This window comes from Amphibalanus amphitrite, unplaced genomic scaffold (assembly GCF_019059575.1).
Source record: "Amphibalanus amphitrite isolate SeventyFive unplaced genomic scaffold, NRLGWU_Aamphi_draft 000228F_arrow, whole genome shotgun sequence".
In the NCBI taxonomy this organism is placed as follows: Eukaryota; Metazoa; Arthropoda; class Thecostraca; order Balanomorpha; family Balanidae; genus Amphibalanus; species Amphibalanus amphitrite.
This window is the reverse complement of record NW_024881723.1, coordinates 583,786-607,811: the sequence shown is the minus strand read 5'-3', so window position 1 is coordinate 607,811 and position 24,026 is coordinate 583,786. Positions and strand designations below refer to the sequence as shown.

The window sequence follows — 24,026 nt, the reverse complement described above, 5'->3', positions numbered from 1 at the left end:
GCCATATTGGAATACAAATGCTCGTTTTCAAAATACTCATTCTGGCTTTTCTAAGGCTTGCCGAGCTTAGAAATTTTTACCATTAAATTCAGAAGACAAAGTTGAGGGGTGATTTGAGTTTTAACAAAAATTGAAGGGGTCCGCTCTCAAATGACCTTGACCTTTGACCCCTCATATCACAGCCCCCAGAGCTTGCCGAACTTAGATAATTTAGGATATTAATAAGGGTGTCTAGATGCATCAGCTCACAAAATTTCATTAAAATCTGAGGGGTCCGCTGTAAAAGGGTCACGTGACCTCCACGTGGCTGCAAACTTTGACCTGACCTAACTTCCAGGTCAGGGCTTGCCGGGCTTAGATTTTATGCCCATCGTGCTCAGCAGGTCAACTTGCATCTGTGTGCAAATTTTGAGGTAATTCTGAGGGGTCCGCCCTCAATGACCTTGAACTTTGACCCCTGATATCTCAGCCCGCAGGGCTTGCCGAGCTTAGATAATTTTATTCTGTAATGACCAGGTCATGGTGAGTGGCTGGTGTAAATTTGGTGAGATTCTAAGGGGTCCGTTTTTATCATTTTTTCCATCGAATATGAATTTGGAATCTGAATTTGAATTTGAAGCTAAGTATATAAACGTGAGCTTGGAGGAGAGCCGTTTCAGAGGAGCCACGGGAACATTTTCGCGAGGAAATCAGCTGTTTGCGGGCTGTAACGGTCGGCGATTTATGGCGCGCAAGCATAAATCAAGAGATAATAATCGCTTTCTAATAAAATAACCTTAGATTAATATCAAACATTACTATTTAAAGATATCCAATCGTCATCAATCACTAAAATCATTTCCACTTCCCTCAAATCTCATTTATAAACAATTCACATTTGTATTACGTGCGCCAAATATGTCTACGCAAGAGCCTCCTCCAAAAAACCAACTTCCGTTTTGGATGAGGGAGGAGGCAAATAGTGGTGGTGAGATGTGAAATCAAGATGAGCTTGGAGGAGCTTGGAGGAGCGACGGGAACGATTTTTTGAAAGGACGCGTGTATATCACACCACGGTGAGATTTACATAATGCATCGCACTGTAGTGTAAACCTCACCCGGGTGTGATTTACACAATACACTACTCCTGTGTATATCACACCACGCGGAGTGTGATTTACACAGTGGGCCGGCAATGCGTAAATCACACCGGGGTGTGATATACACAATGTGCTCCTAGTGTGTAAATCACACCCGGGTGTCAGACCACGCAGCACCTGGGTGTGATTTACACAGTAGGCCCGGCAAATGCGTAAATCACACCGTGGTGTGATATACACAATGTGTTCCTAGTGTGTAAATCACACCTGGGTGTCAAACCACGCAGCACCTGGGTGTGATTTACACAGTAGGCCTAGCCAATGTGTAAATCTCACCAGGGTGTGATATACACTGTGTGCTCGGTAGTGGGTAAATCACACCTGGGTGTCAAACCACGCAGCACCTGGGTGAGATTTACACAGTAGGCACGGTAACAAGACACTTAACCAAACCTTAGACCTGACCTGACCTAACCTAACCTAACCTAACCTAACCTAACCTAACCTAACCTAACCTAACCTAACCTAACCTGACCTACTGATTTTTGCCTACCCGTGGATGAGGAAGAAGTTACTCGCATGAAGAGATTGCAAGCAATGGTAAGTCAAATATTTTTAGGTTAAGTGGTTGTGCATCAGGCTTCAGGCCTTCGGCCTGAAGCCAGATACACAACCACTTAACCTAAAAATATTTGACTTACCATTGCCTGTAATCTCTCCTAAGGCATTGCCTTCGGCACTGCACCGCTTCGCCACGAGCATTCAGACGTCGCTTTCCATATTGTATTGGTGCTTTTAAACTTGTCGGTCGGCAGCGAACCCACCGCTACCAAGGAAAAGCGAAAATGCGGGAAAAAGCGCCCGCGCCGACGGGACTCGAACCCGCAACATTCGTATCATGGTGCAAGCACCTTCACCACTAGGCCAGGCGGTCAGCTGATTCCGAGAGAGAGGACGCCCGGAATCCCGCCGGAATATTCGTAGTGCTTAGTCTGATCTGACCAATGGGCGAGCAGAGTCACTGCTCTGACCAATGGACGTTCAGCGTTGCTATGACGTCACATCGTGGTGAGATATACACACAGCTGCCCTCTCTGTGTATTCCTCACCCGGGTGTGATTTACACTACGTAGTAGATTTTGTGTATATCACACCGGGGTGGGTGTGATTTACACAAATGGCCGGTACTGTGTAAATCTCACCGTGGTGTGATATACACGGTCCCTTTTTGAAACGAGAGGAGGTTAGAGGAGCTTGGAGGAGGTTAGAGGAGCGACGGGAACAAACCCAAGCTTACCTCAACAAGTGAGCTGAAGATGAAAAAAAGTGTTATGTGGTCTCAAAATAAAATAAACTTACAGAAAATAATACTAATGCACTTATCCCGCTCTGACTCTCGTTGAATATGTTGTTGTTGTTGAAGAGTTAGGGCGCGCTCTCGTTGAATATCAATCGACAACGAACTCCCCCACGCGCGGCGCGGGGGCTCAGATGGCGCTGCGCTTAGTACTCAAATCTGCGCACTCAGACGTAAACGGAGGCTCAGGGCAGGTAATTATAAAACACTCGTTTTATCAATGGATACGTCAATTATATTGCGTTAATGATTGACGCAATAACTAGTTTAGGTTTGAAACACATCACGTTTGATCATTTTTCTTTGAAAAAATGATCGGCGCAACCGACTAGTACCTAGAAATGGTGATATGGCAGACATGGCATTACAAATGATACCAAACAAATAGTATATCATATAGATATTTGGCTTTTTTCAATTTGAACATAAGCTGTCAACGAAATGACTGTATAAATGCAGCAAAGACCTTTCGTTAATCGTTACTCTAAATCGTTATTTATCGCAAATTGTTTATCGTTAAGTCGTATCGTTAACAAGTAAAAATTTGACACAATAATTAAAATATGCCAAATTTTGACTTCATATTAATTTAACGATAAACGATTAACAATTTACGATAAATGACGATTTAGAGTACCTATCCATGGTGATAAAGGTCTTTATGTCTTTGCTGCATTTATTCAGTCCACCTTCCACTTTTCATCAACATGTCAACTAAATGTTTCGTTTTCCGATCATTTATGGGCTTTATATATTTTGTTCATCTTCGAAAACTTTTTTTTCATCAAAAGAAAAAGAAAAATTCAAGTTGGAGCTAAGGCTTTGTTTTTTACCTTTTTTGCAGTTACTTAGTAAGTTTCACAAAGACCTTATTTCGCAATCCTTGATTCCAGTGCGTTTCATTTGCTTGTTGCCGTTTGCCGTTTGCCGTTTGCCCCGTTTGCCTCTCCGCGCAGTCTGTGTGTGTTCGCGTGTTTTATTTCAATTTCTCCATCTTATTGAAGGCGCGGCGAGGTAAAGCAAGAGTTTTAAATGTGCTTGTTTGAAATGCATTTTTTTTTCGATAGCAAAGGGAGTGGACCAAGGGGCAGTTCCTAAGGGGGAATATTTGTTTCTGGTCCCTAAAAAGCTGTTTCTGGCACCTAATTGCTGATCAGCCTCAAAATGCTTATTCGACCCTAATATCTGAATCTGGCACCTAATTGCTTCCACACAGCCTAAAGTTGCCAGATCGTCTAGTTGAACTCCGTATTTGCTGTTTGCTGATTCAGCACCAAAACCAAAACATCCAGCATCTATTTTATTCCACGTTTGCCTACCTAATTCGCGTAATTTTCCTGATTTTATGTATCCTAACAACATGAACGTTGCATTCGGTGATGTCAAGTGCCATTTTCGCCAGTGGAGATAATGATTAATGCCATTTCTAGCCAAAAGAGAATCACTAGCCAGCTATGGTGCAGCATAGCAAAGACGCTCCTATACCAGCCCGCTATGTAGAGACTAGAGATTATTGCACCCTCAGCCATTTTAACGTGAAAAGTTTGGATCCGTCACTTCCAGCCAGGCTCTCAGGTCATAAACTGGAGTAAAGCAAAATGTCAACTCTGAACAGACATGCCACGCAACCGGCCCTCTTTTCAATATTATTAGCTTTCTGCAATCATCGTCTGATTTCATCTCGATCAAACGCAGCATCCGGTTTCTACAGGGGCGTTTGACTGACCGGCCACACAATAACCAAAAACAAAATCAAAGCTTCATGCACACATATGACATAAGTAAGAAACAGATGAAAAAGGCACAACCACGGCACAACTCTGCTCGGCAAACAACGGACAATGTCCTATGCAAGATCCCGCGTTTCTTCAGCGGCCTTGAACGGAATGAAAACATTACATTTCTTTTTTGGAGCTATTTGATGACGTCAAAAAATACAATACCCGTTTTAATGGTCAAAATCGAGACAATTACTCACAAAAATGTTTCCCTTTAAGCATTACAAATAAATACTTTTAAATATTTAAATGACATTGTTTTTTCAAACAAATCAATATTATTTGCTTACTTAAACGTCATATACAATGCTGAGATCACTACGGGGCTGTCTTAGAGTGTAGCTGCACTGGCAACCTTTAGGCTAGACTCCAGGGGTCATTATACCAGAACAACATGATTCTACCAGCCAGTAGTTCATTTTTCTACTAGATTGGTGCTACGCTCAGCATTTAGGTGCCAGATTCAGAAAAAAGAGTAAGGCGTACCGATGAATAGGTGCCAGAAACAGCTAATTAAGGTCATTTTCCATGATTGGTGCTGGTATCCACCAAATAGGTGCTGAGGACCAATTTTGGGGCAAGTCAGCTTTTAGGTGCCAGAAATAGCTTTTCTGGGACGCAATTAAATGGCGTCCGTTCCTAAGAGTTTTGACGGGCTTTCAAGTTTCTGTAGTTTGGGGGCTGAACTTAGATTAGTCTTATTCACTCCAGAGCTTGAGCTGGCTGGCTTGCAGCGTGGATCAGAGGCCAGTTTTACTAACAGAAAAATAACTGCCTGCCAGATTTTTTTTTTTGCATAAGACTGCGGTAAAAGTCTTCTCTAACAGAGCGTAAACGAGATGGGTACGTAAGCGGATCGGGCTTTACCGCTCACACTCTCACACTCTGTATGTGAAGCGGTCTTGGTAAATGTCAAGTTAAAGTCCTAAGAAGATTTCATTGATAAATTTTTCATATTTCTACATTATTTGACATCCTGAATCCAAAAATGATACTCATATGTCTCGCAAATAAAAGAAAACAACATAATCAAACCTGACCTAACCTTATCGGTAAATATTTACTTTAGGACCGGCACACTTTTTCAAAGGGAAATTTTCGACAATCTTCCATTATTTGACATCCTAAATCAAGAAATGATACTTACATGTCACCAAAACTGCAAAAAGTCACACAAAAACTTGATAAAATCCAGTCATCTCACCCCGCGTCACGTAACGTACACCGACGAAATTATACGAATGCGGCGATTAGGATAAACAACGTGGTTGCACCGTTGCCATTTGCGAAAAGGAAAAATGTTTGCATGTTTAATTCAATGAAAATGACGTCATAATACCAAACAAAATAGGGGAAATGTTGGGAACTGGGGTTTTTGGGTGGGGGAGCAAATGGGGTAGAATAGCAAATTAAACACGGAAAAAATTATCAGAACATAACCTAACCTTACCTAACCTGACCTACTGATATTTGCCTACCCGGGGATAAGGAAAAAGTTGCCGGCATGAATAGATTGCAAGCAATGGTAGGTCAAATATTTTTAGGTTAAGTGATTGTGCATTAGGCTTCAGGCCTTCGGCCTGAAGCCAAATACACAACCACTTAACCTAAAAATATTTGACCTACCATTGCCTGTAATCTCTCCTAAGGCATTGCCTTCGGCACTGCCGCTGCTTCGCAACGAGAAATTTAATGACGTCACTTTCCTCACAGTTGAATAGCATCGTTATTATGTATTCACTAAACCTTGGAGCGCAGTGCGTGGCCGGTGGAGTACGCAGTCAGTGGGGATCTACGGCGGTGACGGTAAATATTGTATTGGTGCATTTAAACTTGTTTGTGCCATGAATGACTATCAGCTATGAAATCAAAAGGTCAAATTATGTCATGTGATATGCTTCTTACTATCACTTGGGGTTCGCGACGAAAGTAAAGGCTGCCGGTCCTAAAGTAAATAAATACCACCTTACCTACTTACCTATAACCTACCAACCTACAACCTACAAACCTACCCTAACCTAACCTAACCTACAAACCTACCTACCTACAACCTAAAACCTACAAACCTACAACCTAACCTAACCTAAAACCTAGAATTTTTGCTGTTTCATATTCGTATCAAAAGCGCCACAGTTGTAGTTAGGACCTAAACTTGACATATACCGCGGTCTTTAGGCAAAAAATTCCAGCAGGTGGTTATTTTCTGTTGGTAAAACTGGTCTGTGTTCTTGGGATTGGGATTGGTGACAATGTGCAGAGCTGCTGTTGCGTCAACATGTTCCTGCAGGGTGTCTAGAATGGATGGCTCTGTCGCATGGACAAAGAATGGCATGAACTGAATGTGTGACTGTGCATACTGCATGACTTGCTTGGACCCTCTTTCAGCGCATGATTCAACCTGATGCTATTGCCTATCAGGTATTGAAGCATCAGGTATTGACACTCAATTTAATGGAAATTTAAGCAAAAATTGGTGATTCTGATTGCATTACCTACCTACCACAGAAATTAGAAACCTGGTAGATCCTGTGGTATCATACAATGGGGTTTGTGAAACAGGGCCCTAGGTGGGAATGTGGTGCAGCAGCAAAGAGAAAATACATTGCAGATATCAATGAATGCATAGATTCTTACATGCCGTGAAACATGCATTATTCCTAGGAGCAAGTATCTGATTAAATATTACCTAGCTAATTTACTGCCTGTACCTATATTTAGAAAGGCATGAGGCCTGTGCAAAGGCACACTTTTTATAGCTTTTTTCCTTGTCAAGTCATACACCTGCCTGTTTTTTAATTGGCTATCCATGATCTCAATAATAGCATTACATTAATTCTTTGGAATTAATATAGAATTAATATAGAATAATTATATATATTGGAATTAATATAGAAGCTTTTTCCTGGGTGGGAAATAGATGATTCTTTTTCCTGGGTGCAGGGGTTTGGATCTTCATTTGATGCAGAATTCAGGAATGGTAAATGTTTTTTTTTTCAGTTCCAAACAACTTTTTTCCTCAGTTTACTATTCAAGTGGCAAGTGCTGCTTGAATGTGGTTCATTCCAAACATCATAAAATTTTCTATTGTTCTTAAAAATGAAGAATTTGCTGTCACTTATCATTATCATGACTAACTAGGCACTTTCAATAGTTCCTTGAGGTAAGCATTGTTTGGGCCTGGTAATGTGCCTGTTGTACACCCATTTGATAAGGGCTGAGGCTGCAATGTGAACTCTGCCGTATGACAACCCTCAGGCTCGATGTGTGAAGTGTGTGCTGCAGTGCCATTCAGTATGCTGCAGGGAGCTGTGCTCACAGCTGGTCTCCTTTCCCCAGCCCCCAACCGCCGCCATGTCTGAGTTCATCGACTCAGAGGCGTCTGAGAGTGAGGATGAGGAGGAACTCACCTCCCGCGAGAAAAAGAAACTGAAGAAAATGAACAAAAACAGACTGCAGGACTCCTCAGAGGAGGAAGAAGGTAAACTGCCCCTGCCTTGTATGCCTGCTACTTTTCAGATGTTGGATGTAAGATGGTCAATAACACCTCATTCGGCTTTTTAGCATTAGATGACTTCAATTTAATTCAGGGTCTTAACTATGGATGTGTATGTGAACGAATGCTCCTTATTCAGACAGGATAGCTGTGTCAGCAGGAGGCGATGCAAGGTTCCCCTGTAACCGTCCCCGGCGGCGGCAGATGACGAGGAGCCCCCCATCCCCGCTGTAACGGTCCCCGGCGCCGGCAGATGACAAGGAGCCCCTCCCCCGCTGTAACGGTCCCCGACGGCGGCAGATGATGCTGTGAGGCTCCCGGCCTGTAACGGTCCCCGGCGCCGACAGATGACGAGGAGGCGATGCGCGAGGAGATGAAGGACCTGATCGACGACAACCCGATCGAGGAGGAGGACGGCGACGACAGCAGCAGCTCGGACGGCGACGGCTCGGGCGACGAGCGCGCCGGCGGCGACGGACGCGGCGCCCGCAAACGATCGCGCGAGGACGACCTCGACGACGGCCTAGAGGACGACGACTACGACCTCATCGAGGAGAACCTGGGCGTCAAAGTGTCGCGCGTGAGTCAGCGCCGCCGGCCGGGATGGCCAGACTAATCGATTAGAGCCTGACTCGTGAACAGGCTGGTGGCAGATGTTCGTCGTATTGCGCTGCTCGCTTTTCGTTGAAACGCTTTCCTTTTCATCTCTTTTTGTATTTTAATGGCTACAATACAAAGCACAATTAAGTGGAGTGCCCACTAAGATGCACTCGTATCATTAATCTGCGTGTGATTTCAGAAACAACAACTGAAGCGGATTCGTCGCATCTCGGACTCTGACTCTGACGAAGGAGGCAAAGAGCGCGACGACTCTGGGGATGTGAGTCGTACAGGGAATTACAGTCTTCACATTATTCACTCAATAGTCCTTCTCTATGCTGAGTACAAATAGACATTCCATGAGCGTTCGTCGTCTCGGGCTGTAAGGATAGGCAAGATATCATGATAGTATGAATACAGTGTATGATTACCTACTACACATTCTCGCTATGAGTGCGTCGTTCGGAGGGCTCCTGTTTAGTGCCCGCGGGTGCCGATTGTGCTGAGGCTGTGCGGACGCCCGGCGCCCGCGCTCGGCCCGGCCTGACTCGCTCTCCCGCCGCTCGTGCAGGAGGAGCGGCCGTCGTCGGAGGGCCGCGAGCCGGCCGACCACGAGGAGCGCTCGGCCGGCGGCGAGGGCGTCGAGCCCGACGACGAGGAGGTCGAGGACGAGGAGGACGTCGACGACTTCCTGGTCGACGAGGACGGAAAGCCGCTCTCCAAGGGACCCAAGAAGAAAAAACACATCTTCGCCGACGCGTAAGTTTTGCGAGTTCATGTTTTATTTCATAAATGGACTTTGATGATATCCGGGCTGATCAGTGCACAATAGTAACGGTTTGCTGTTCCTATCTTGTGTTATTGTATTTTCGGTGTTCCGCATCGCGTCATCATGTTTTCCTAGGGCGCCTGTTACAACGGAGACCAGTGTTCTGTGACTGTCAGAAGTCGCACGGATTGACTCAGTTCTGTACACATGATCTGGCTGACCCTGCTCTGGCGACCCGCAGGGCCCTGCAGGAGGCGCAGGACATTTTCGGCGTCGACTTCGACTTTGACGAGTTTGACAAGTACGGCGTGGAGGAGGAGAGCGATGCCGACGACGAGGGTATCGAGGAGGACGACCCGGACGCGCCGCGGCGCCGCGCGCGCAAAAAGGCCGCCAAAAAGAAGTCCATATACGAGATCTACGAGCCGAGTGAACTGGAGCGCGGCCACTTCACCGACCTGGACAACACGGTGAGCGCGCGGTCGCGGCGGGTGGGTGGGTGGGAGGGTGGGTCAGATGCCTCAGCGGTCTCCTGCGCGGTCCCCAGCCGGTGTGGCGGCCGACTGGGACTGACTCGCCCCACACTGACGGCTTATGTTGGTGGTCATATGTTGACATATGTCAGACGGATGTGACGGTCTGCCATGGCTGGCCGTCAATAACAGAACTGTCATTTAGTGAACATGACTGCGTATTGACGAGTGTTTGGAGCGGCCTGATCAGTCTCAGGTGCAAATATTCCGTGGCTGATGGTGTGTTGACAGATCCGTCAGACGAACTCGTTACTGGCGTGGTACCGCTGACAGATCCGTAAGACAGACTCGTCCGTCACTGACGGCTTTGTGTCACCGCTGACATATCCGTAAGACGGACTTGTCCGTCACTGACGGCTGTGTGTCACCGCTGACAGATCCGTAAGACGGACGTGCCGGAGCGGATGCAGCTGCGCGCCGTGCCCGTCACCGCCACCGAGCTTGGCTCCGAGGATCCCGAGCTGGACCAGGAAGCCGAGTGGATCTTCAAACACGCCTTCAACGACAAGCCCATCAGCACCCAGGTGAGATGAGTGCGCCCACCGGGACCGGAGGGACACCCGCCCACCGGGACCGGAGGGACACCCGCCCACCGGACCGCGTGGACACCCGCCCACCGGGACCGGACGGACACCCGCCCACCGGGACCGGACGGACACCCCGGGACCCGACCGGACGGACACCGGGACCGGAGCCGGGTCCTCCCGCCCCTCAACCTCAATTCGCGCCATGTCGATGCTGTGCGCTTCCCGTTGGTAGCCACCCGGGTTTACGCTATGTTGGCCGTTGTTGTGGGTCGAGTTTTCCTTGGGCGTGTGTGTCTGCCGCCAGTGGAAGTACGAGTTACAGCAGCCTAGTGTCCTTGTGTGCAGTGTGTAGGTAGTCGGTGTACCGGCCGACGGTGTGTATATGTGACGCCGTGCGTACACTGCGTGTGCCGACGGTGTGAACATACATGTGACGCCGTGTGTACACTACAGTGTGTAGTCTGTGTGCCGACGGTGTGTACATGTGACACCGTACTTTGTGCGTGCCGCCAGTCGAAGGATGAGGAGGACGAGTTCCGGGACAAGATCCGCCAGAGCAGCTCGTCCGTCAGCAAGATCAGGTCGGCGCTGGACTTTATGCGCAACAAGCAGCTGGAGGTGCCCTTCATCGCCTCCTACAAGAAGGAGTACATCGTGCCAGAGCTCACCTCCAACGCCCTCTGGTGCATCTACAAATGGGACGAGAAGGTGAGTGTTCAGGGTGGCGCGCCGCTCTCCTAGAAATATCGGCACGACTGCAGATGGACTTGTGGCGTTTTTGGTTGAAGGGTACCGGGGCTGCCAATTCGTGCATAATGTCAGGTAGTAACAAATGATGAATACCGCTTACTTGCAAAATACGTTTTGCGAGTACAGCGATGTCATCAGTGTAATTATGTCGATTAATGTGAGCAATACGACACGAGTAGGCCGGGTAGGTGTGGTATGAGCTGTTCCGTGATCACTGACCCCGTCCCGCGCCTCGCTGCAGTGGTGCCAGCTGCAGAAGCGGAAGCAGAACATGGTCCGCCTGCTGGAGAAGATGCAGACCTTCCAGGGCGACATCGTGATGAAGGACATCAACGCGGCGCTGCCGGAGGGCATGCGCGTCCTCTCCAACGAGGACATCGACAGGTGGGTCGACTTGGGAAGCTGATTGGTGTCGTGTCTCCCCTTCCCGCGCCGGCCGGCAGGGTGTGTCTGTGTGTCCATGTAGGTGTTTCTCTCTGTGCCTATGTGTCCGTGTCAGTGTGTCTGTGTCGTTGTGCCTGTGCGTCTCTGACCCGCTGTGTCTCCTCTCATCCCATCTGCGCCGTCAGGGTGTGTCTGTATCGGTGTGTCAGTGTGTCTGTGTCTCTGACCCGCCGTGTCGTGTCCCCCCCCCCCCCCTCTGCGCCGTCAGGGTGAGGCTGGCCGACTCTCCCGAGGAGCTGCAAGACATCTACCTGCACTTCCGGCTCTACTATGGACAGGACGTGGCCGCCATGCACGAACAGGAAATCAACAAAAAGAAGGAGGAGAAAAAACTGCAGCCCAAAAAGAAACGGATCGTGAGTCACGGCCGCCCTGACCGGCGTGCGGGCAGCCGGTGGGCAAAGGGGGAGAATGGCCCGGTCGGGATTAGGGCAGGGTAGTGGGTACTAATTAAGGCTCTCGTAATTGTTGCGTTCTTGAGGTGCGGCCAGACGTATTTAGTATTAATGCTTAGCTTATGAATGTGCACATTGTTTTTATTCACTACAGCGGACTGTAATTGTTAGAGTATGTATCTCGAAGCCTATGGATGACAGCCGCTGTGAGCGGGGCACCAGCTGGCCGTGCCACTCCGACCGTGCGGCAGCAGATCACCCCCTGGACAGGAGGCGCTGACCGCCCCCCCCCCCCCTGCAGGAGACGCGGACCGAGACCAATGAGGACGGCGAGGAGGTCGAGGTCGAGGTCGAGGTCACCGACGACGAGGCCGAGCAGAAGGCCGAAGACGAGGACGAGGACCGCGAGTTCATCAAATACGCCGTCCGCACCGGCGCCTACGAGCTCTGCAAGCGCAACGGACTCGGTGAGTGGCGCCCGGCCTCGGTGGGACCGAACGGGGTGCAACGGGAGGTAATAGCCACAGTGGAGGATGGAGATGGTAACGAGATGAGAAGTTTCTGACGAGAAAAGAGTCCGGGATGGGCCGGCGGCCTCCGTGGCGCAATTGGTTAGCGCGTTCGGCTGTTAACCGAAAGGTTGGTGGTTCGAGCCCACCCGGGGGCGGCGTCGAGTTTTGAGTTTGACGTGTCCCCCTGGCTGGTATACGCGGACTGCTACACCAGTCACCGGCGTGTACCGACACCGACCGGTATGTGCACTGTGCAGGCCGCGGCAAAGTGTCCGGTTGTACCAGGATCGCCTGGACTGATACTGATAGGGTGAGGTGCGACCTGACTCCACCATTACTTTCTAGGGCGTACTGACATGCAACATACCAGTGTCCGGTTCGGTGTGTACTGACTGCAGTATCTCCTGTGTACTGACTGCTGTACCTCCTGAGTACTGAATGCCGTATCGCACTGACTGCCGCGTCGGCCGCCGCCAGAGCCGCTGTCGCGCCGGTTCGGCCTCAGCCCGGAGCAGTTTGCCGAGAACCTGCGCGACACGTACCAGCGTCACGAGGTGGAGCAGCTGCCCAGCGACCCGGAGGAGATGGCGCAGCAGTACATCACCGGGTGGGTGCCGCGCACTGTCCGCCGTGGGTCAGTGTCCGCCGCGGGACTGTCCGCCGTGTCCGCCGCGGGACTCTCCGCCGGCCATGACTGACGGGAGAGCTGCACCGACGGAGAGGTGCTGTGCTGTGTTGTAACTCAGTGTTGAAAGCACTGAACTCTATAATGTGGAAGGCGCATCGGCCGCCAGATGGTGTCCAACGGTGCCGCCGTGTTGCGCAGACCAGGAAGCGGCCGCCGCCTGTGTTGGGGAATAGGGAATTCGGGACCTCGATTTACGTTTGCGGCCGCTGCATCCGTTACGTTCAAGCTATGTCGACACAGAACCCGGCATCTGACGCAGAATTGAGTGGAGAACAAGATGAAATCCTAAAAAAAATCCTCAGATACAAGGAACTAACACGTTAAACCCTTATAAGTCAATGGGGAAATATGAAAATTGCTATTTTGGCGCCGGGAATAATCTGAAACTATCTCAAGCATATAGAATTATGATTTCATGCACTCCTTGCAAGGTTCGATGCTTCACATTTACATTGTTGCCCTTGCGTGACGTCATTTGTGACGTCACAAGGGCCACAATTTTTCTTCAATAACTCCCGATCAAATTGAGCTAGCGATATGTGAAAGCCACAAATGGACTCAGAAAGACCTGCCAAATCGAATGATAGGCAACATGACCTTACTCGACCAGCTTCGTGACCTGAGAGCTCTGACCTGACCTTGTCACGAGGTCAATGCCTTAAATTGACCTAACCGAAACAAAAAGTATATCACTCGATGCGCCTGAGCTAGCTGAACACAATGATGCCAAAATCGCGGCTCTACAGCCATTTTTGGCGAAGTTATTTACCAAAAACCGAACCCGTGCCTTAGGTCACATGACCTGACCTCAGAGGTCACCGGTTGACCTGAGACCTTTAAAGCGGATTCGTACCAGTCACTCTGCATTGTTCTTTGCCTCATTCGACCACTTAACCGCTAAATTCTAGTTAAATTAGCGGCGCATTAGCGAGGTGGGTTCAATCAACCCTCTCGGCCGGGGAAATGTAGGTCGGGCGAGTGAATTTGAGGAATTCTGAAGATACGATCGTTTTCCCCACTCAATTCTGCGTAAGATGCTGGGTTCCGTATCTACGTAACTTGAACGTACCAGATACGGCGGCCGCAAACATAAATCAAGGTCCCGAATTCACTATTCCTCAACACAGGCGGCAGCCGGTTCCTGGTCTGCGCAATATGGCCGCCACCGTTAGACACTACGGCCAATAGGGTTGAAGCGGCAGTGCTCCCCTGTGGTTGAAAGCTATACCGACGGGGAGTTGCTGTGCTCGTTACCGACTCGGCTCGCGGCCCCGGTGTGTGGCGGCGCTGCACTGTGGGCGCCGCGCCCCGAGCCGCTGCTGTGGCGAGTCTGGCCGCCCCCTCTCCTCCGGCAGAAACCCGGCCACGCCGCAGGACGTGACGCCCCCCCCCCTCCCCGCCGGCAAAAACCTGGCCACGCCGCAGGACATGACGCCCCCCCCCCCCCCTCCCCGCCGGCAAAAACCTGGCCACGCCGCAGGACGTGACGCCCCCCCCCCCCCCTCCCCGCCGGCAGAAACCTGGCCACGCCGCAGGACGTGCTGAAGGCCGCCAAGTTCATGGTGGCCAGCCAGCTATCCTGCGAGCCGCTGGTGCGCAAGTGCGCGCGCGAGATGTTCTACAGCTCGGCGCGCATCTCCTGCAAGCCCACCAAAAAGGGCATCAAAGAGATCGACGAGAGCCACTACGCGTTCACGTGAGTTGGACCGCGCTGGGCTGTGCGGCAGCGGTCACTGGTCAGTGGGGCTGACAGATGGGCTGAGTGGTGAGGAAGGGTGCGGCAGAAACTGTTCGTCCTGTTTGTCTGTGACTAGTATGAGGTGACGCTGAGGGAGGGTATTTCTGGCTTGAGCCTGTAATTCACCCTAAGTTCTGCCCGGTGGGATGTCGTTCCCTTGAGGTCCTCAGGTGTAAATTCACTCCGTGAGGTGTATACTGTAAATATGTCTTACCAATCCATTATAACTGACTTCTACGTTGTTGATAGGCTTCTCCTTTGGCTGGTCGTTCTGCTAATGACCGTCCCCAGCTGTCTCTCGGCCCGTGGTGTCCGTCCCCGCGGGCGGCGTGTCGCGTTGTCCTGTCTGCTGATCTGACTGTGTGGCGGTGGTACGGCGGTGCCTGATGTCCGCCGACCCGCCGGCAGGATGAAGTACCTCAAAGACAAGCCGGTCAGTTCGCTGCGCGACGAGCAGTTCCTCAAGCTGTACATGGCCGAGGAGGAGAAGCTGCTGGAGCTCGACATCGGCTCCAAGATCACCAACTACTCGGGACAAAACTACGTGGATGAGGCCAAGGGCCTCTACGCCAGGGTCAGTGTCGCCGGTTAGGTCGATCCAGCCGATCGGTCCAGCTGCTCAACATAGATATGTGTAGAGTGTGATGTGCGTATGGAGATAAGGGCCCCTCTTGGTGCTGTCATGTCTGATGAGAACACTTCCCATGTTCCATCTCCCACGTCGTCCGACTGAGCTCCGCTCCCCGCCCTCTCCACCGACAGGACGAGTTCAGCAAGACGGTGCAGAGCTGGAACGAGCTGCGCGGCGAGTGCGTCGAGCTGGCGCTCACTCAGATGATCTTTCCGGCGCTGCGCAAGGAGCTGCGCGCCCGGCTGCTGCAGGAGGCGCGCGACTTTGTGCAGCGCAACGTGCGCCGGCGGCTCTTCAACTGGCTGTCGATCGCGCCCTACTCGGCGCCCTTCCAGCAGGACGACGACGACGATGACGAGTGGGACAGCTCGGACGGCGTGCGCGTGCTGGCCGTGGCCTACGAGACTGACCCCAACATGGCCGACTACGCCTGCCTGGTGACCGCCGACGGCGAGGTCAGCGACTACCTCAAGCTGCAGCACCTGCAGAAGAGGAAGGACGCCTGGCGCGAGGCCGACCGGCTGGGCAAACAGCGCGACATGGAGGCGCTGCGCGAGCTCATCGAGACCAAGAAGCCGCACGTGATCGTGATCGGCGGCGAGTCGCGCGAGGCGATCCAGATCTCTGAGGAGCTGCGCGCACTGGTGCAGACGCTGGTGACCGAGAGCCAGTTCCCGGCCATCCAGGTGGAGATTCTCGACAACGAGCTGGCCAAGGTGTACGCCAACAGCACCAAGGGCGTCTCCGACTTCCGCGACTACCCGGAGCTGCTGCGCCAGGCCGTGTCGCTGGCGCGCCGCATGCAGGACCCGCTGCTGGAGTTCGCGCAGCTGTGTAACGCCGAGGAGGAGATCCTGTGCCTGCGCTACCACCCGCTGCAGGAGCAGCTGCCGCGTGACACCCTGCTCGACACCGTGCAGACCGAGTTCATCAACCGCACCAACGAGGTGGGCGTGGACGTGAACCGGGCGCTGGCCAGCGCGTACGCCGCGCCGCTCGTCCAGTTCGTATGCGGACTCGGCGTCAGAAAGGCCACCGCGCTGCTCAAGACGCTGAAGCAGACCAGTCAGCGGCTGGCCAACCGCACCGAGCTGGTCACAGACTGCCACCTGGGGCCGCGCATCCTCACCAACTGCGCCGGATTCATCAAGATCAACACCAACGCGCTGGGCGACATCACGGACCGCTACACGGACCTGCTGGACGGCACGCGCATCCACCTGGAGACGTACGACTGGGCGCGCAAGATGGCCGTCGACGCGCTCGAGTACGATGACGTGGACGGCAACCCGGCCGGCGCGCTGGAGGAGATCATCGAGAACCCGGCACGGCTGCGCGACCTCGACCTGGACGCCTTCGCCGAGGAGCTAGAGCGACAGGGGCTCGGCAACCGCTCCATCACGCTCTATGACATCCGCGCCGAGCTCAACGACCGCTACAAGGACCTGCGCACGCCGTACGTGTCGCCCGACCCGCTGGAGCTGTTCAACATGCTGACCAAGGAGACCCCCGACACGCTCTACAAGGGCAAGCTGCTGCTCTGCACCGTCACCGGCTTCACGCGGCGCAAACCGAAACCGGAGCAGATGAACCAGGACAACCCGGTGCGCGACACGGAGACGGGCCTCTGGCAGTGTCCGTTCTGCCTGAAAAAGGACTTCCCCGAGCTCTCCGAGGTGTGGTCACACTTCGACACCAACGCCTGTCCGGGCAAGGCCATCGGCGTGCGGATCCGAATGGATAACGGCTGCTCGGGCTTCATTCAGATGAAGAACCTCTCGGACAATCGTGTCACCAACCCGGAGGAGCGCGTCCAGCCGGGCCAGACCATCTTCTGCCGCGTGGTGAAGATCGACATCGAAAAGTTCTGGGTGGAGTGCACCTGCAAGTCGTCCGATCTGGCCGACAAAAACAAAGAGTGGAGGTGAGTCAATAGCGGCCATGCCGGACTAGATAATGTTCGCTAGTTTAATGTACGTTTTTCAGCAACCACTCGTTTATCTTATAAAAGCTTGAAATCATACAATGTTCGTTAGCATAATTGCTGCGAAATAGTTTGACACTGATTGGATTAGTACACGCACCCTTTACACCGACTTGTTCGGGATTGAATTCGACTGGCCGCTGCTGTTATATCGCTATTTGCTGACCTGGGAGGACGATCGTATCTCGTATCCTAATGGGTATCTGGTAGGCCATGACAGGGATTTTTGACTTAACAAGCTTAACCCTCGCATGTGTGCGGCGTTTGCCAGCTTCTAACGTGTAGGGGGGGGGGGGGCGTTGGACCCCCCGTCTTGCCGTTTGGCCCCTGATCGAGCTAGAGCTTCGCGGAAAAAAACGAGCGTGTTGCCCGTCACGAGACGAAGCCGATGATACCCAATTTTAAGATCCTAGGTCATTGGTTGACCTTCCAGGTCAGGTCAATGACCCAAATGTCGCGAAAATCGGGACCTGTTAGAAAGTCGTTAAGTGTTGCTGCTATGGGGGTTTTCGGGGTGCTGATCACGAATATCGTGTTAGTTTTGATCACAGATGATGTCTTTAAGCATTTAGACCAGGTCGGGTCAGGTCAGGTCAGGTCAACCAGCGTGACGGGTATTCGTAGTAGGTGTCAACCGCCTCTGACAGCTTCGTAACATGTTCCGAAGGCACCAAGACTACTTCGTAAATGTTCAAATGGTTTCTTAATTCGAATTCAGCTCCAAAAACTAGCATAGAAACATGTAAAACTCGAAAAAGTGAACCGAGGTCACCAAAGGTCAATGACCAGAGCTGACCTTCAGGTGACCTTGACATCACCCTAATGCATGGGAGAAAAATTGAATCACATATTTGAACGTTTGAAACCACGAAAAGCTTGCAAACGCGCGGCTAATGCGAGCTGACACGCCGAATCGCGATTCCGGCCAAACTTGGCCTCGAGGAACAGGTCACGGGTCAAAGCTCACTTGGGTCAGGGTCATGAAATTTTCAGAGTAGGTGTAAAATTGATCAACTCGAGGGTACTGAAAGTTTCGTCGCGATCGGCCCCTTTTTGCGCGAGTTATTTGCGAAAAACCATTGGGGGGGGGGGGGGGTCCATCCGACCCCCCTACACATGCGAGGGTTAATACTTTATTCAGGCCATTGAGGCACACTGAGCACTGCAACTTTGCGAGGAGATACAGTCTGAAAAGCGCTCACTACATCTGATTTTCGCGTACGGAATGACAAGGTGTGACAATTTTCATGCTCGATTGAAAGAGCAAAATTATGCTTTGGATGCTTGGTATACCCATTTACTCTGGCTTTGGTGGTACCAGCCGACCAGTGACACCCCTCTGTGCTCCCCAGGCCGGTGTGTGATCCCTCTGTGCTCCCCAGGCCGGTGTGTGATCCCTCTGTGCTCCCCAGACCGGTGTGTGATCCCTCTGTGCTCCCCAGGCCGGCCCGGGACCCGTTCTACGACGCCGACTCCGAGACGGCCGACCGGGACGCCGCCGAGACTGCTCGGAAGCAGAAGGAGGCGCAGACCTACCTGAAGCGCGTCATCGTGCATCCGGCCTTTCACAACGTGGACTTCAAGGAGGCGCGCCGGCTGCTGGCCACCATGGACCAGGGCGAGGCCATCATCCGGCCCAGCAGCCAGGTGGGTGTGCCGGCCGGCCGGCCGGCCGGTGGCCAGTTATAATCCGCCGTCAGTGCACTGTGCCGCGACTGTTGTATAACCCGTACCTCACTGCTGTCAGCGGGACTGGTCGGCTGCCCGGGGAGAGCTGTGTCGGAAATGGTGTCTGCTCCCTCGCCGTTACGCTGTTGCCAATATGTCCTGTGTCGGCTGACCGTGTCCTGTGTGTGGGCTGACCGTACCCTGTGTGTGGCTGACCCTCGCCCCCTGTGTGCGCGCCAGGGCTCCGACCAGCTGACCGTCTCCTGGAAGGTGGCCGACGACGTGATACAGCACATTGCTGTCAAAGAGGTCGGCAAGGAGAACGCCTTCAGCCTCGGCCAGACGCTGCTCATTGGTGAGTGACGTGGGTACTGTACATTAGTTTCTCTTCAGACCGGGTCAGACTCTGTCCTTTGAGCCTGGCTCATACAGGCCCTCCCTTCAGCCTCGGTCAGACGCTGCTTATCGATGAGTGCTATATCCTCCTCTGTTAGCCTGGGACAGACTCTGCCCTCTCTCCAGTCTGGATCAGACCCTGTCCTCGCTTCAACCCGGGTCAGGCTGCCGTCCAGTTTGTTCTATCTCCAGCCCGAGTCAGACGCTACTGATCACTGAGGGGCAGACGACGGGCATCTCGGTCTCGCCCCGACGGGGCGGTCCGCCGTTACCCTTTTGCCCGACGTGTCGGTCCGGCCTGTGCTCCTTCAGTCCGACGCGTGGTCACCGTCGATCGTTGTCGACGTCTCATCGCTGGTGTGATCGCTGTAGGGGAGAGTGGGGCACATTCGTGCATGGGGCACATTCGTTTTCAGCAGTTTATGGGAACACGAGTGACTGCACGAGCTCCAGGTAAATTATGGAAATATGTCTAGCATTGCCGCCCTTCGTTCACAGTGTAGAAGAAAACACTGTACCTGCTGTCATGCTTGATAAAAACGCAAATTTGTAATATTCGTGCGCTTTCCAAACTTTTCTCATGTCATCCATTTTCATAATCGTGACTCGGGAATGTGGTTCGGCTTTTCAAAATTGGGGGCGAAGAGGCTCACTATTCACGGAACCGCTGCAAACTTGTTTGTTGAAAAAGTGTCATTTTTCAACAAGAAATTTTGAAATACAGTTATTTGTATATTACAAATAACGTTGTGGGGCAGGTTCGTGTATGCACTGCCTACGGGCACATTCGTGCATGTTTTTTTTCGTTTTTGCGATTTATGACTTTATCTTTAGTATGTTTCACTAATGACGCTCGGCTGACTCAGTCTCGGCTGCTTGCGACCTCGTGACAAGTATTTCACGCGACCTTGGCGAGGTCACGGAGGCCGGCAGTTGGCGCATTCTTGTTGACCAGCCCATTCTCTCTACATATGTTGTGCAATGCATTCTTGTCGAAAGAAATCAAGTGAAATAACCCCCTGCCAATTTCTTTTGGTAAAGTTCTGGTAATGCCCGGTAATTGCTCGAACTTTGCAGGGTGCACGGAAGTGCCCCACCCCTTGCACGAAAGTGCTCCATAGGTGGGGCAGTTTCGTGCAAACGTTCAGAGTTATTAAAAGTCCTTTTTTTCCAATAGAAGCAATAATTTTAAAGGATAACTTTAAGAGGAAAAATATCTGCAATAGTTCCCTTCCATACTACAAATAACAATTTTGTCGTTGCTCTAACCAAGGAACATATATATGGATTTATCTATTTTTTTTGGCACGAATGTGCCCTACTCTCCCCTAGTTGGCGCCTCACACCCCCGGACATGTCTGCCGCTCCGACAGACAATGAGGAGTTCGAGGACCTGGACGAGATCCTGGCCCGCCACGTCAGTCCCATCTCTGCGCACGCGCGCGACCTGCTCAACTACAAGTACTACCGGGACACGGACGGCGGCAAACGGCCGCGCGCCGACGAAATCCTCCGCGAGGAGAAACGGAAAAACCCGCAGAAAATACCCTACATCGTCTCCGTGTCCAAGGTAAGTCACTCAACTCAATGGCTGTCACTGTATTTAGCGAGGTATAATTAGTTAAATGATTATTCCCGGATCTAAGGCCCATGCAATAGATTCCTATGTTTAATATATAGGCGCGCGTGGCAATGTTAGTTGACATTGTGCTTGACGCCCACGTACTAAGGACACACACTGAGCGCGCTCCAGGACGTTCAGCCGGTCTGTCTCGGTCGTCTCGTCTGTCCGCTGACGTCCCGCCGCCTGCTGCTGCGGTCGGCCGTCCGGCGCCGAGCTGACCCCCTCCCTCTCTTCTCCGCCCCCAGGAGCACCCGGGCAAGTTCATGCTGTCGTACCTGCCGCGCACTCGGCCGCGGCACGAGTTCATCACGCTGACGCCGGAGGGGTTCCGGTTCCGGCAGCAGGTGTTCGAGACGATCCCGTCGCTGTTCCGGTGGTTCAAGGACCACTTCCGGGACCCGGTGCCGCAGACGCCGCGCGCCGCCGCCGCCCGGACACCGTTCACCCCCGGCGCCGGCTTCAACATCAACAGTGAGCGCCGGCCAGAGTCCGGGCTGGACGGGGGTACCGTGGGGGACCTGCAGGGACGCTGAGGCCTATTCTCGGGGAAGTGCGCATCACTCTGCATCGCTAAATATTTCTGTTGTATTATCCTTATTCGGCTCTCTAAAGCCTGCCGCCGGTCGATGTGTCCATATAACTGTCCGCCGGCTCGGTGCGGCGCCGCACGTCTCTGACCCCCCTCCCCCCCCCCGGCAGATGTGAACCCAGAGGCGGTGGCGCGCGTGGCGCAGAATCTCTCCGGCAATGTGCTGCACAACCTGTCGCAGGCGGCCGCGCACCAGACGCCCGGGCACTACCCCAACACGGTCAGTGAGGGAGCCGATACGACCCCGGCCCGACTGTGCTGGCCGGTCGGCCGGCCTCTGACTCGGGATCGGACGTGTGTGACGATGTGTGTGTGATTGGTTATAAGCAGGGATGCGGAGCCGGAGCCGGAGTCGGAGCCGGAGCCGCCGGAGCCGGCATATTTTGCCCGGAGCCGGAGCCGGAGCCGGAGCCGTGAAACAATATAGACCGGAGCCGGAGCCGGAGCCGGAGCCGCCAAAAAAGGGGGCGACTCCGGCTCCTTTTTATTTTTTGAAGAGGAAAAAAAAGTAATTGACCTAGTTCGGTTTGACAGTACAAGGCAGTGAAACATATGGTATGTACTTACGTCATGGGCAATCAAGTGAATGAAAAAAGCCGAATATCCCCAGTATCCCACAGTACGCAATCAACTTCCTGTCTGCTCCTCCCCCCCCCCCACGTCTACTGCATCCCCAGAACATGAGGACCGGTCATCAGGTGACGGCCATTGTTTTCAAGCCAGTGCAGTGGACTGCGACTCCCAGCACCGTCTCTGCCGAGACGGGTGTCAGCTTACGATGGTTCAGTGAACTCCGATTCGCGGCGACTGCGTTTCCAATGCCATCGCTTCCTAGTCCTTTGTTCTGCCAGTTCTCTCCGAGGTGCGTTTGCGCGGGGACGCGGTCATGAGCCGGTCATGGCAAAGAGTAACGCGTATAACCAATCCAATTTTTCTTCCACCCGTATTTAATTGATTGCATAGGGGATGTACTGAGTCGGAGTCGGAGTCGGAGCCGGAGCCGGAGCCGCCGGAGCCGGACCATTTTACTCGGAGCCGGAGCCGGAGCCGGAGCCGCCATAACATTTCACCCGGAGCCGGAGCCGGAGCCGGAGCCGATTTTTTCTCCGGAGCCGGAGCCGGAGCCGGAGCCGTCTGAAATTTCCACGGCTCCGCATCCCTGGTTATAAGGCCCGCCGACCCGCGCTGAACAAGCCCAGCTCTTCCACCAGCCCCTCACTGACGGTCGCCCGCGCCGGTTCTTTTTCCAGCCCTACACGCCGTCCGGCCAGACCCCGTTCATGACGCCGTACGCCACCACGCCGCGGTACCAGGGCGGCGGCAGCAGCGGCCACCACGGGCGCACGCCCGGCGGCGGCGGCGGCGGCGGGCCGCACGCGTCGCCGCGCTACCCGCCGGCCGGCCGGCCCACCACCTCCGGCGGGCGTCACTCGCACCCGGCGCCGTCCGTCAGCCACGAGTCGCACGACTGGGCGTCGGCCGCCGAGGCCTGGGCCAAGGCGCGCGGCAACCGCGGCACGCCGCGCGCCGACCCCGGCGGCACGCCCCGCGCCGACCCCGGCCGCAGCACGCCCCGACACGACGGCCGCAGCACGCCCCGACACGACGGGCGCAGCACGCCGCGGACCGACGGGCGGAGCACGCCGCGGATGGACGGCCGCGGCACCCCGAGGGCCGACGGGCGGAGCACACCGCGCACAGACGGACGCTTCACACCGCGGGGGGACGGCAGCCGCACTCCGCGAGACAATATGCCGCCGTGAGTAGAGCAGTCTGGAGTCGGGGCGGGCGGGGTTCATCACCCGGCGGGGCGGCCGCCGCTGTCAGCGGGCTCGCTCAGACTGCGATGGTAGGCCCACGTTGAGTTTGCTCGGCGTCCGGCGACAAGTCTGGTAGTGAGTAGCGTGTAATTTACAGTAGGGGTCTGACTTGGTCATCCGGCAGAGCTGTATAGCTGTACCCAGTCGCTAAGGTGCTGCGGGCTCTCATGGTGTACTGATCCCGGCCCAAGCGGTGTGTTCTGACCCCGGCCCGTCCTGCGCCCCCTGTGCCGATCCCTGTCCAGCATCCAATCAGTGATTCCGCACAACTCCAATAATGACCCGCCTCCCCGCAGTGTGCCGACCCCCGTACCGTCTCGTTAGTGTGTACTGACCCCGTCCCGACGGGCTGCGCTAACCCCGTGTCCCCGTTTCAGGCCCTTGACACCGTCATCCCGCGCGAGACGGACGCCGCGGGCCGGCGAGACGCCTCTGTACGACGAGTGATGGGCCGCCGCGCCGCGGTGGCGGGACTATTCTGTGAGCGAGCTGGGGTCGCACCGACCCATTCCTCGGCGCGCGGCCGCCGCGCGCCGGCCCGGCCGACCGGGCGCCGGCGGCCGCCGTCCGGCTGTGTGCGCGCGCCACTGGGGCCGCGCGCGCCCTATCCTGTACCGCACAGAGCCAAATACACGGACACGACGCGGCCCG

General features: G+C 53.5%; 2 protein-coding genes and 1 non-coding gene across 8 annotated transcripts in view; 2 read left to right on the top strand and 1 right to left on the bottom strand.

Moving 5' to 3' along the window:
- LOC122385725 (nuclear pore complex protein Nup155-like) overlaps nt 1-2,486 on the bottom strand; it is a 30,986-nt gene extending 28,500 nt beyond the window's left edge. The window contains exon 1 of one of the 2 annotated variants that reach the window (XM_043374183.1): nt 2,377-2,486. The gene's annotated coding sequence lies outside the window, so the exon portion shown is untranslated. The remainder of the gene's footprint in view (nt 1-2,376) is intronic. The other variant, XM_043374181.1, reaches the window with a different exon arrangement.
- Nucleotides 645-24,021, top strand: LOC122385724 (transcription elongation factor SPT6-like). 5 transcript variants are annotated; one of them, XM_043374178.1, is made up of 22 exons: nt 645-1,055; nt 7,551-7,692; nt 8,055-8,287; nt 8,507-8,587; nt 8,879-9,066; nt 9,318-9,546; nt 9,987-10,133; nt 10,650-10,844; nt 11,128-11,270; nt 11,539-11,686; nt 12,027-12,192; nt 12,715-12,844; nt 14,442-14,621; nt 15,072-15,237; nt 15,426-17,218; nt 18,721-18,925; nt 19,187-19,301; nt 20,716-20,912; nt 21,212-21,437; nt 21,666-21,775; nt 22,806-23,314; nt 23,753-24,021. In XM_043374178.1, the coding sequence occupies exons 2-22, from the start codon at nt 7,566-7,568 to the stop codon at nt 23,820-23,822; spliced, it is 5,358 nt and encodes a 1,785-aa protein (XP_043230113.1). In that variant the 5' UTR covers nt 645-1,055; nt 7,551-7,565; the 3' UTR covers nt 23,823-24,021. The 5 variants fall into 5 exon arrangements, with proteins under 5 accessions (XP_043230113.1, XP_043230111.1, XP_043230112.1 ...); XM_043374176.1 differs by lacking the exon at nt 645-1,055 and adding an exon at nt 2,351-2,630; XM_043374177.1 differs by lacking the exon at nt 645-1,055 and adding an exon at nt 3,313-3,450.
- On the top strand, nt 12,319-12,392 carry Trnan-guu. Its single transcript has one exon. It is a non-coding gene; the product is annotated as a tRNA-Asn (tRNA).
- Nucleotides 24,022-24,026: the final 5 nt, after the last annotated feature.